The sequence below is a fragment of the Coregonus lavaretus genome (assembly GCF_964263955.1).
Source record: "Coregonus lavaretus genome assembly, chromosome: 34".
Taxonomy (NCBI): Eukaryota; Metazoa; Chordata; class Actinopteri; order Salmoniformes; family Salmonidae; genus Coregonus; species Coregonus lavaretus.
Genome location: NC_140021.1, coordinates 6200511 through 6213705, shown reverse-complemented (window position 1 = coordinate 6213705; position 13195 = coordinate 6200511). Strand labels below are relative to the sequence as shown.

Genomic DNA, 13195 nt, shown 5'->3' with positions numbered 1-13195 from the left:
TGACAGAGCAGAGTGCCTCATTTCTCACCATATTTGTCCTATCACGTCACGCTGCTCAGTCAGTCTAGCAGAGGAATCCCCCGACGTGTCTCACAGTGTGATTAAATCCCCCTAGAGTCGGTTTCCGCGCCCCCTCAATCCACCGCATCCGCTGATGTCACACTTCCGCATCTGCGGTGAAAGGTGACAGAGCTAGATTGATGTTTGAGACATCCCGAAAATCGGTCTTCTCACAAAATCATCAGTAGTGTCCAAACGGTTTGGCCTACAAACTATTATGACCTATGACCCCTCTGTGGAAAGATGAGACGCTCACAAACATGATGGTGTTCTCCGTTTTGCTCTACGACAAAGTGTCTTGGGACTCATCTTAAGTAGGTACAGCCGATCTGCCAACTTCTGTCTGTAGCGTCCGAACAGTTTGGGCTGCACACTAATATGACCCCGCTGTGGAAAGGTGAGACTCTCATGAACACCGACCTGTCGGTTGTTTTGCTCTAGGACGCCCACAGGCCTCACATGACTCGTCTGAAGGTCCACCAGGTACCAGTTAAAAAAAAATTATGGAAGTATATATGGAGACAGTTTAGTGGCAAGAATAAGGGGTCAAATACATGTAAAAAATCATTTAACAATTCTAATCTTTCTCATCTCTCTGACACTTCAGAACAAACAATCTGTTGTTCAATTTAGTAAATATGTTATTCATTGCGTTTCTATGGGCTAATAGCAGTAAGGCCAAATAAAATTTTTCATCAAATGATTTGTGTGTGTATATGTGTGTGTGTGTATGTATGTATATATATATATATATATATATATATATATATATATATATATATATATATATATATATATATATATATATATATATATATATATATATATATATATATATATATATATATATATATATATATATATATATATATATATATATATTTATATATATATATATATATTTATATATATATATATATATATATTTATATATATATACTTTAAGGGGTCTTAAAATTCCAAATCTAATAGCTAAATGATCCTTGTTATGGCCTTCTTAAAACAATTCCATATAGCTTAATAGAACTCCCCTCTCCCCTGGCTTAGACAGGGCTTGGACTGTAGAGGGTTCATGATTATGTGATCAGACAGGCGCCATTAACCCATAGTGGATTTAGCTTGGGTCAAAGCACTGCATCGATTCTCCCCCACCCAGACCCCAGTCATCCGTCTTCACCAGAACCCTCTCGTCATCCATTAGTGCTACATAAGACATATAATGATTTCTTTGTGTAGCTACTCTATACACACACACACACACACACACACACACGGGTCAAGCCTGCTGGCTTCCCTGGAGGAACACTATTGCACCACTGAACCATGGTTATGAGCTGCTGCTTGTCAGCTGACAAGTCGTCATGATTTTAATAGAGTGGGAAACGGAAATCTAAAAACACGGCAAGTTTTGAGAGGCATCGGTCGAAGCAGCGGTGGTGTTTAGTATAGAGTGGAGTTTGGTGGAAACTTTAATATTGCACCGAAAGCACCACTATGAGAACACTTGCCAGCTGATGAGGAAGATGAATTGATTAGCATGATGTATAATTCATGCATCTTGAAATAAGGATGTGTAATCAAGGCCTTACTTCATAAACTTCAGTCTTATCTAACTTTGCTGTTGAAGTATAGACACCTGAGTTGCCTAACCCGTTCACAGGATTAACTAGGTAAAAACCGACCGAGGTAAATCTGCGTTTAGTTTTAATGCACCGTATTGCTGGAACAAAATGTTTCATCTTGATGTTCTGGTGCCGTTCTGGCAATTTTAAAGTATTGATTGGGGACTTATTTGTGGAGGAATGTAACAGGCTGATTTTGTGATGCTTCCCATTACTGTCTTTTTGAGAGCGAGACCGACCGACCGATTTTTACTGAGTTACAGTTCATATAAGGAAATCAGTCAATTAAAGGCGCAGCCATGGGATTGCACATAGGCTCACCCACTTGGGAGACTGGCCCACCAACTGGGGAGCAAGGCCCAGCCTATCAGACTACAGACAGAAAAACATTTTATTGGCCTTTTATTGTGCGCAGCACAAGGTGCACCTGTGTAATGATCACCGGTCAGGTGGATGGTGTATCTTGGCAAAGGAGAAATGCTCACTAACAGGGATGTAAACAAATTTGTGCCCAAAATTTAGATAAATAAGCTTTTTGTGCATATGGAAAATGTCTGTGATTTTTTTTATTTCAGCTCATGAAACATGGGACCAACACATTACATGTAGCATTTATATTTCTGTTCAGTATAGTTTGCATATAATATGTTTATTTATGTTGTATATACAGGGCACATTTGTGAAAGAGACCTAGGTCTCAATGTCTTCCCTGTTAAAATAAAGGTTAAATAAAACAATCAGATCTTACACACCGTGGCGGATTGATTAATATAAAATGTTATTATTTAATGTCATGCATCCCATTGTACTTTCAAAGAGTCCTCTACTAGGAGTAGGTACATTTAGAACAGAATCAACTGTGGATTCTGAACCAGCTCTATAATCATTAAACTTGGTGTCATAACATTTTTGTTTACTACTGTTTACTACTCTCTCTGTATCTCTCTCTGTATCTCTCTCTCTCTATATATCTCTCTGGATCTCTCTCTCTGTATCTCTCTCTCTCCGTATCTCTCTCTGTATCTCTCTCGCTCTCTCTCTCTGTATCTCTCTCGCTCTCGCTCTCTCTCGCTCTCTCTGTATCTCTCGCTCTCTGTATCTCTCGCTCTCTATCTCTATCTCTCCCTCTCTCTGTATCTCTCTCTCTCTCTCTCTGTGTATCGCTCTCTCTCAGGGCCAGATAGCACTGCATTTTGCTTTGTGCTTTCCAATAAGTAATGTAATTTTGTTTTGACTGTGTTGTAATTTGGTTTATTCTGATTGATTGGATGTTCTGATCCTGATGCTTCAGTGTGTTAGTAGAACAGGTTTGTGAACTCAGCCCCAGGACCAGCTGGATGAGGGGACTCTTTTCTTTGTTCAGTTCTTGATATTGCAGGGCTTGGTAATGATATGAGAGGGGGTCACTGTATTTTAGATGTTTCCAAAACTGAATTGCTACTTTTTGAGTTTGTATTATTAGTGGATATTGGCCTAATTCTGCCCTGCATGCATTGTTTGCGGTCCTCTGTAGCTCAACTGGTAGAGCACGGCGCTTGTAACGCTAAGGTAGTGGGTTCGATCCCCGGGACCACCCATACACAAAAATGTATGCACGCATGACTGTAAGTCGCTTTGGATAAAAGCGTCTGCTAAATGGCATATTATTATTATTATTATTATTGTTTGTAGTTTTCCTCGGGACATGTAGGAGAATCTTACAGAACTCTGCATGCAGGGTTTCAATGGGGTGTTTGTCCCATTGGATGAAATCTTGTTTTGCAAGTGGACTCCACAACTCGCTGCCATGAAGTGCAATTGGTTCAATGACACATTCAATTAGTTTTAACCTAATTTTAATAGGGATTTCAATTTGAATTAGTTTTTTTAACTCTCTCTCTCTGTTTCTCCCTCTCTTTCTGTATCAATCAGATCCGTTTTGACGGCTGGCACGAGAAGTTTGACTTCTGGGTGGACTCTGACCTGCCGGACCTTCACCCTGTGGGCTGGTGTGCCCGAACAGGCCACACCCTGGAACCCCCCCTCTGTGAGTTCACAACCCCTTTGTGTGTGTGTGTGTGTGCGCACATCTGCGAGTGTGCGCTCTTCGCTAACTGTTCCACCTCAACACTCTCACCTACACACAAACCAGTAGACTCCACTCTTCTCAAGGACCATTCCATACCCCATTATTTATTCTGTCCCTTTCAGAGGTAAATCTCACTGACGTTAGAGCACAGCTATCTGTTATAATGGTGCAAAGTATTTTCTATGGCACAGGAATTTGTACTGCGCTCTAAATATTCAGCACACCTATATACAGTGCATTCGGAAAGTATTCAGACCCCTTGACTTTTTCCACATTTTGTTACATTACAGCCTTATTCTAAAATGGATTAAATAAATGTTTTTCTCATCAATACACCATAATGACAAAAGTGAAAACAGGTTTTTTGAATTTTGTTGCTTTTTTGCAAATGCGTTAAAAATTAAAAAACAGATACCTTTATTTACGTAAGTATTCAGACCCTTTGCTATTACACTCGAAATTGAGCTCAGGTGCATCCTGTTTCCGTTAATCATCCGTGAGAGTCCACCTGTGGTAAATTCAATTGATTGGACATGATTTGGAAAGGCACACACCTGTCTAGGTCCCACAGTTGACAGTGCAAAAACCAAGCAATGAGGTCGAATTGTCCGTAGAGCTCCGAGACAGGATTGTGTTGAGACACAGCTCTGGGGAAGGGTACCAAAAAAGAAGTGGAGAAGAGCCTTGGTCAGGGAGGTGACCAAGAACCCGATGGTCTCTCTGACAGAGCTCCAGAGACCCTCTGTGGAGATGGGCGAACCTTCCAGAAGGACAACCATCTCTGCAGCACTCCACCAATCAGGCCTTTATGGCAGAGTGGCCAGACGAAAGCCACTCCTCAGTAAAAGGCACATGACAGCCCGCTTGGAGTTTGCCAAAAGGCACCTAAAGGACTCTCAGACCGTGAAAAACAAGATTCTCTGGTCTGATGAAACTAAGATTGTTTTTCAGCAGCAGGGACTGGGAGACTAGTCAGGATCGAGGGAAAGATGAACGGAGCAAAGTACAGAGAGATCCTTGATGAAAACCTGCTCCAGAGCGCTCAGGACCTCAGATTGGGGTGAAGGTTCAACTTCCAGCAGGACAACGACCCTAAGCACAAAGCCAAGACAAAGCAGGAGTGGCTTCAAGACAAGTCTCTGAATGTCCTTGATTGGCCCAGCCAGAGTCCAGACTTGAACCCGATCAAACATCTCTGGAGAGACCTGAAAATAGCTGTGCAGCGACGCTCCCAATTCAACCTGACAGAGCTTGAGAGAATCTGCAGAGAAGAATGGGAGTAACTCCCCAAATACAGGTGTACCAAGCTTGTAGTGTCATACCCAAGAAGACTCAAGGCTGTAATCGCTACCGAAGGCGCTTCAACAAAGTACTGAGTAAAGGGTCTGAATACTTATGTAAATGTGATATTTCATTTTATTCATTTGTTTAATTTGCAAACCTTTATAAAAACGTGTTTTTGCTTTGTCGTTATGGGTTATTGTGTGTAGATTGATGAGGGGAAAAAAACTATTGTCAATTTTAGAATAAGGCTATAACGTAACAACATTTGGAGAATGTCAAGGGTTCTGAATACTTTCCGATTGCACTGTAGCCAATAGCATGTACAGCCCCAAAACAAACTTTAATTCATGTCAAAGTAGTCCGTTGTGATTGACAGGTTGGCACAGTGTAAGAAATCAAGAAATGTATTTTTGTCTGCACAGATTCATCTCTTGACCTTCCAATGCCATCTGTTTTTGTTTTTCGATGTTGGCCGTGATTTTTTTTCTTGATGTTTTACCGCTGACAACTGTTTTTAGGGGTACAATATAAATGGCTGCAACGGAAAATAAGTCTAATCTTATTCCAAGTGGAGGACTCGTCTCCTTCAGAGACTATAACAAATCTCTTAAATTCCCCCTTTTGGTAAACACATTTGGGACGACCCATGAAATGTGTCTGTGTGTGCATGTGGGTGAGAAATAAATAGTTGTATCTTGGCACCGGCAATACAGGCCATAAACCTGACTTGAATATCATAGATCTTATTTGGTTTGTCTTAGAAGTTTGGCGGGTGATGTATTATGGCAAGAGACATTTTTGATGTCTCTCTCTAGAGTTCTTAATCTCTTCATTTTGGAAATCTACCACCATAAGCAGAGCCATAAGGGCTATTTGTCTACCCTGACACACGAATTACGTATTGACCTACCCCAGTTAAAGGCCTTTTCCTTTCATTGTAACTCCATTTTAGTACTCATCACACATGGGTTAGGTGTATATATGTATACCACTGACTGCAGTTGCTGACCAAAGTTAACCTACTACTTGCCTACTGGCTAAATCAATCAATGAAAAATTTATCAATCCAAGATCAATGATATAAATAATTATGGGAAAATAAATTATGGGCAGAAAAACTCATCTTTCATTGAATCAGTTGGCTTATTCATCACAAAACCATTTGTTGCAAATTATTTTAATGATTACTTCATTGGTAAAATGGGCAAACCTCGGCAGTATATGCCAACAACGAACAGTGAGCCATCGTATTCATGCATAAAAAAACAAATAATGAAAGAAAAGCATTGTAAGTTAGAATTTTGTAAAGTTTGTTTTGTTTTTGTCCACATGCAGCACATGCAGGACCTTCTGACCTTAAGAGCTCTGTGACCCAGGGAGTGTGCCCCACTCCGGGCTGCAGGGGCATGGGCCACATCAAAGGGGCCAAATACACAGGACACCACAGGTAAGACAACCGTTGATGACAACACTGTCTGACACTATGGCCCGGTCCAGTAACGTGTGTGTGTGTGTGTGTGTGTGTGTGTATATATATATATGTAAAAGTAGTGCACTAGTCCTGTATTAGCAGACCGATATACCCATCTGTAACGCGAGCAAAAAATGATTCCCCCCTCCCCAGCACCCCCACCCCCAAACATCTTCCTGTGGCCTAAGTGTTGAATAAAAAGTGCCCTGTCAACGCTCTCATAAAAACAGCAGCTCTTTGCTGTATTCATTGACAGTCTGTCTCTAGTCATGGTTTTTAAAAGTTTAGAAATCTCACTGTATCAACTTTGCTGTAGCTTTTATTTACACCAGCTACGTTACTGCAGACAAATCTGAGCATTCCGATTGGCTAGCGGTAGCCCTATATTGCACTTGATTTGCTCTCTGGGTCCGCCAGGAAGGCGTGTTTGTACCTTCAGACCAATTAAATGGTTCAGAATGGGAACAATTCACATACGTGGCGTGCAGGGCAGCTGATTCGGGTGCACCTACCGCCAACAGTACGAGATGAATAAAATAAAAATGGTAACGTTGTTGTTTTTTACAGAAATGTGCGATCAACCAGTTGGTTGGTGACCACTGGCCTAGATTAAAAATAGCATTATTACAATCTTTTTTTCATTGGCCCAAGCTGCCCACTGACTGGGATGATTGACTGGCCCGGAGGGTTTCCAAAACCTCTCCTGTATGTTGAGCCCTGACACACTCAGACAGGGGCATTCCCATGCCTTTGTTGCCTCTTCGGAAAGTTGGTTTATTTTGGTTAATTGCACATTACTCTTTTAAATAAATCATGACGATAAAAAAAAAAAAAAGTAATTGTGAACCAATAACTAACGTGACCAGATAAAACATATTTTCATTGGCACCCTTGCGACCAATTAAAAAATGTGTTGCTCTGCCAAGTCAAACGGTCGCAAATGTGACCATTCTGGTCGCAGTATCGAACTCCGGATAGGCTTGGAAGGACGTTCAGCATATTGCTTTATACTTATCAAATCCTTTGTGGTAGTAGCTAAGGATGGTTTGTGCCAGACCTATGCCCAGCTTGGCTTTTCTGATAGAATGTCACCATTGTTTAGGGGCGTCATTATTTTTGCTCAATTTGCTGTTTGTTCCATTGAGATCCAGATTAGAAAGGGCTAATACCTCCATGTGAAGGTATTATCCACCAGCAGCTGGCGTTGGCAAGGTGGGATGTGGACGACCATTGTCATTGGGTAATAGATAAGCTGCTGTAAATGCAGCGTTGCATGGCCGAATGGTAGCGCTCGGCTAGCTGACTTGGACTGCTCTATGGGAGGGAGTGGGGGCTGCAGCCAGCTGGGCCCTAAGCATTTAATCCAGGGGAGCCAGAGGTTGGAGGAGTGCCTCCACAAAGGGGAGGATGGAGGAGAAGCACTCCTGGCCAGAGTTCACTCACAGAGCTCACACACCAGCGAGTGAGCAGCCTGGAAAAAGCCAACCCTGTAGCCTTCTCTCTCTCTCTCTCTGTCTCTCTCTGAGCATCTGTCTGTCTGAGCATCTGTCTGAGGATTCAACTCTCCACTTCTCTGTCTCTGTCTCTCTCTGAGCATCTGTCTGTCTGAGCATCTGTCTGAGGATTCAACTCTCCACTTCTCTGTCTCTGTCTCTCCCTCCCCCTGAGCATCTGCCTGAGGATTCAACTCTCCACCTCTCTCCCTCTCCCTCCCCCTGAGGATTCAACTCACCCTCTGCTATTTTTGCTATCTCTGCTACCCTCTGCTATCTTTCAAGGATGTAATCAACGCTGAATGTAATGAGAGTAGACCGTGCATATTTTTCTCTCCCGCCCATCTCCTCTAGCCACAGTGGGATCCTCCTGAAAGACCAATGTTCTCTCCCGCCCATCTCCTCTAGCCACAGTGGGATCCTCCTGAAAGACCAATGATTACAATGGCTCCTGACCAACTCCTCATCTGCAGTACCATTCTACGTATAAAACCCTGCTGCTGCAGAAAAAAAGAAATCCACCACGTTGTAGAAACCCAACCTCCTTAGCAACTCATTTGAATCCCATATGCATGAATTAACATGAACTCAGAACTTCAGCTTTATGAGTAGAAATAACATTTGTGGCTAGAAATGTCATCACTTCTTTTGTTATGACAGACTTAAATATGTCTCTCTCTGAAAGGTGTCCTTTAAGATCTTTGTGTAGTTTTCTCCCTATTGACTTTGTTAAAAAGGTAAACACGACACTCACTAACTCACTCACACACACACACAACTGTATTCAGTCATTTCTGTAGTACATATAAAAAAAACGGAAAGCTACTGTATTTAATACCCCAGCACGGCATTATGCTCAAGCAGCCTCAATATATTATTTTTAATTCCAGAGCCGTTATTGGTGACGAGGTAATGTTATCCTGGTGTGAAGTTTACATTTACATTTACATTTTAGTCATTTAGCAGACGCTCTTAACCAGAGCGACTTACAGGAGCAATTAGGGTTAAGTGCCTTGCTCAAGGGCACATTAACGTCATTTAGCAGACGCTCTTAGCCAGAGCGACTCACAAATTGGTGCGTTCACCCTATAGCCAGTGGGATAACCACTTTACAATTTGGGGGGGGGGGGTTAGAAGGAATACTTTAGCCTATCCCAGGTATTCCTTAAAGAGGTGAGGTTTCAAATGTCTCCGGAAGGTGGTGAGTGACTCCGCTGTCCTGGCGTCGTGAGGGAGCTTGTTCCACCATTGGGGTGCCAGAGCAGCGAACAGTTTTGACTGGGCTGAGCGGGAGCTGTGCTTCCGCAGAGGAAGGGGAGCCAGCAGGCCAGAGGTGGATGAACGCAATGTCCTCGTTTGGGTGTAGGGACTGATCAGAGCCTGAAGGTACAGGGGTGCCGTTCCCCTCACTGCTCCAAAGGCAAGCACCATGGTCTTGTAGCGGATGCGAGCTTCAATTGGAAGCCAGTGGAGTGTGCGGAGGAGGGGGGTGACGTGAGAGAACTTGGGAAGGTTGAACACCAGACGGGCTGCGGCATTCTGGATGAGTTGTAGGGGTTTAATGGCACAGGCAGGGAGCCCAGCCAACAGCGAGTTGCAGTAGTCCAGACGGGAGATGACAAGTGCCTGGACCAGGACCTGCGCCGCTTCCTGTGTAAGGCAGGGTCGCACTCTCCGAATGTTGTAGAGCATGAACCTGCAGGAGCGGGTCACCGCCTTGATGTTGGCGGAGAACGACAGGGTGTTGTCCAGGGTCACGCCTAGGCTCTTCGCACTCTGGGAGGAGGACACAGCGGAGTTGTCTACCGTGATGGCGAGATCATGGAACGGGCAGTCCTTCCCCGGGAGGAAGAGCAGCTCCGTCTTGCCAGGGTTCAGCTTGAGGTGGTGATCCGTCATCCATACTGATATGTCTGCCAGACATGCAGAGATGCGATTCGCCACCTGGTTATCAGAAGGGGGAAAGGAGAAGATTAGTTGTGTATCGTCAGCGTAGCAATGATAGGAAAGGCCATGTGAGGATATGACAGAGCCAAGTGACTTGGTGTATAGGGAGAAAAGGAGAGGGCCCAAAACCGATCCCTGGGGGACACCAGTGGTGAGAGCACGTGGTGCGGAGACAGCTTCCCGCCACGCCACTTGGTAGGAGCGACCGGTCAGGTAGGACGCAATCCAGGAGTGAGCCGCGCCGGAGATGCCCATTTCGGAGAGGGTGGAGAGGAGGATCTGATGGTTCACAGTATCAAAGGCAGCAGACAGGTCTAGAAGGACAAGAGCAGAGGAGAGAGAGTTAGCTTTAGCAGTGCGGAGAGTCTCTGTGACACAGAGAAGAGCAGTCTCAGTTGAATGACCAGTCCTGAAACCTGATTGGTTTGGATCAAGAAGGTCATTCTGAGAGAGATAGCAAGAGAGTTGGCTAAAGACGGCACGCTCAATAGTTTTGGAAAGAAAAGAAAGAAGGGATACTGGTCTGTAGTTGTTGACATCAGTGGGGTCGAGTGTTGGTTTTTTGAGAAGGGGAGTAACTCTCGCTCTCTTGAAGACGGAAGGGACATGGCCAGCGGTCAAGGATGAGTTGATCAGCGAGGTGAGGTAGGGGAGAAGGTCACCGGAGATGGTCTGGAGAAGGGAGGAGGGGATGGGGTCAAGCGGGCAGGTTGTTGGGCGGCCTGCAGTCACAAGTCGCAGGATCTTATCTGGAGAGAGAGGGGAGAAAGAAGTCAAAGCATAGGGTAGGGCAGTGTGAGCAGGACCAGCAGTGTCATTAGACTTAACAAACAAGGATCGGATGTCGTCAACCTTCTTTTCAAAGTGGTTGACGAAGTCATCCACAGAGAGAGAGGAGGGGGGGGGGGGGGAGGGAGGATTCAGGAGGGAGGAAAATGTGGCAAAGAGCTTCCTAGGGTTAGAGGCAGATGCTTGGAATTTAGAGTGGTAGAAGGTGGCCTTAGCAGCAGAAACAGATGAAGAAAATGTAGAGAGGAGGGAGTGAAAAGATGCCAGGTCGGCAGGGAGTTTAGTTTTCTTCCATTTCCGCTCCGCTGCCCGGAGCTCTGTTCTGTGAGCTCGCAATGAGTCATCAAGCCACGGAGCTGGAGGGGAGGACCGAGCCGGCCGGGAGGATAGGGGACACAGAGAGTCAAAGGATGCAGAAAGGGAGGAGAGGAGGGTTGAGGAGGCAGAATCAGGAGATTGGAGGGAGAAGGATTGAGCAGAGGGAAGAGATGATAGGATGGAAGAGGAGAGAGTAGTGGGAGAGAGAGAGCGAAGGTTGCGGCGGCGCATTACCATCTGTGTAGGGGCAGAGTGAGTAGTGTGGGAGGAGAGTGAGAGAGAAAAGGAAACAAAGTAGTGGTCGGAGACTTGGAGGGGAGTTGCAGTGAGATTAGTAGAGGAGCAGCATCTAGTGAAGATGAGGTCAAGCGTATTGCCTGCCTTGTGAGTAGGGGGGGACGGTGAGAGGGTGAGGTCAAAAGAGGAGAGGAGTGGAAAGAAGGAGGCAGAGAGAAATGAGTCAAATGTGGACATAGGGAGGTTGAAATCCCCCAAAACTGTGAGGGGTGAGCCATCCTCAGGGAAGGAACTTATCAAGGCGTCAAGCTCATTGATGAACTCTCCAAGGGAACCTGGAGGGCGATAGATGACAAGGATATTAAGCTTAAATGGGCTAGTGACTGTGACAGCATGGAATTCAAATGAGGAGATAGACAGATGGGTTAGGGGAAAAATTGAGAATGTCCACTTGGGAGAGATGAGGATTCCTGTACCACCACCCCTCTGACCAGATGCTCTCGGGGTATGCGAGAACACATGGTCAGACGAGGAGAGAGCAGTAGGAGTAGCGGTGTTTTCAGTGGTGATCCATGTTTCCGTCAGCGCCAGGAAGTCGAGGGACTGGAGGTTGGCATAGGCTGGGATGAAGTCAGCTTTGTTGGCAGCAGAACGGCAGTTCCAGAGGCTGCCTGCGACCTGGAACTCCACGTGGGTGGTGCGTGCAGGGACCACCAGATTGGAGAGGCAGCAGCCACGCGGTGTGGTGCGTTTGTGTAGCCTGTGCAGAGAGGAGAGAACAGGGATAGGCAGAGGCATAGTTGACAGGCTGTAGCAAATGGCTACAAAAATGCAGAGGAGATCGGAATGAAATGGGCTAAGCATCTGGGAGTGGAGAGAGCAGGGCCTCCCTCACCAAAACTTCTACCTCGGAAACTAAAATTGTTTCACTTTGGTATTATTTGGTATTAGCTTGGAGATTTCGTGATGAGATAGCCGGAGTTCATCTACTGCTCGAGCGAGCATTATGCAATCTCATTACCCCACGTGAATATTTATAAAACTGTGCATTTACTTGGAAGAAAAAAAAGAAAGAAAAGAAAACGTGTATGCCTTTTAGCATTTTTATACATTATATTGGTTCTTTAACATTTTGACCTTAAAGTGTCAGCTCATGAGGTCGCACAAAGACTAGTCATGTTGAATTCCATTGAGATCACATTGAGATAACATGTGAATGGAAAGGGCCCACTTCGGCTCTTTCCTGAACTTCAGAACAATCCAGCACGACCCTTTCCTCAAATTGATCTTATCTCTTATCTGCAGTGGAGGAAAGGACATCGAGTGCGGTGACAGACCCCTCTCTGAACACAGTCATTTTAGCTTCTCAACGCTCACTACTGCTGCTGCACTCTATTTCTGAGCTCCTCCTGCTTCAGTCGCCAGTAGTTCTGCTGTCCCATCATGCATCATTCCATTTTAATGAACACGAGCGTTGTGGATTTCCACAGCGGGCGTCAACATAAATTGTCTCGTCCCGGGCTTAAAGTCTCCAGTCTGCTGAAGGATCAGTTCCAATACCCTTATCAAAAATTTACATAACTATATGTTTCTCCTTGGTCCGCGCTACGGTTTAGTTGGTCCCAAGGCAGTTAGAGGGGGAGAGTGTGTGTGTGTGAAGTCGATTTATGGCATCAGATGCAGGTGTGTGTGTGAGGGGAACACATTGTGGTAGCAGCTCAGCAGTAAACACATAATAACTTGATTAATTACTGTATCTGTGAGGTACGTAAATAACAAAAACAGATTTGGCCGTTGTGTGTCTTTCTCTGTCCAACACGGCTGGATTTACCTCAGTGTCCTTCCAACAGAGCTCTCTCTCTCTCTCTGTGGCTCTTAAGTCTTCTTATCTACTCCTGTTTCCAGT

General features: G+C 44.8%; 1 protein-coding gene across 1 annotated transcript in view; it reads left to right on the top strand.

Annotated features, from left to right (window-relative positions):
* Positions 1-13195, top strand: part of LOC311109257 (lethal(3)malignant brain tumor-like protein 4) — a gene marked incomplete at its 3' end in the record, with an annotated part of 75348 nt that overhangs the window by 40744 nt on the left and 21409 nt on the right. Inside the window, exons 13-14 of the mRNA XM_084152094.1 lie at positions 3594-3708; positions 6370-6481. Of these exons, the coding sequence (XP_084008220.1) occupies positions 3594-3708; positions 6370-6481 (227 nt within the window). The remainder of the gene's footprint in view (positions 1-3593; positions 3709-6369; positions 6482-13195) is intronic.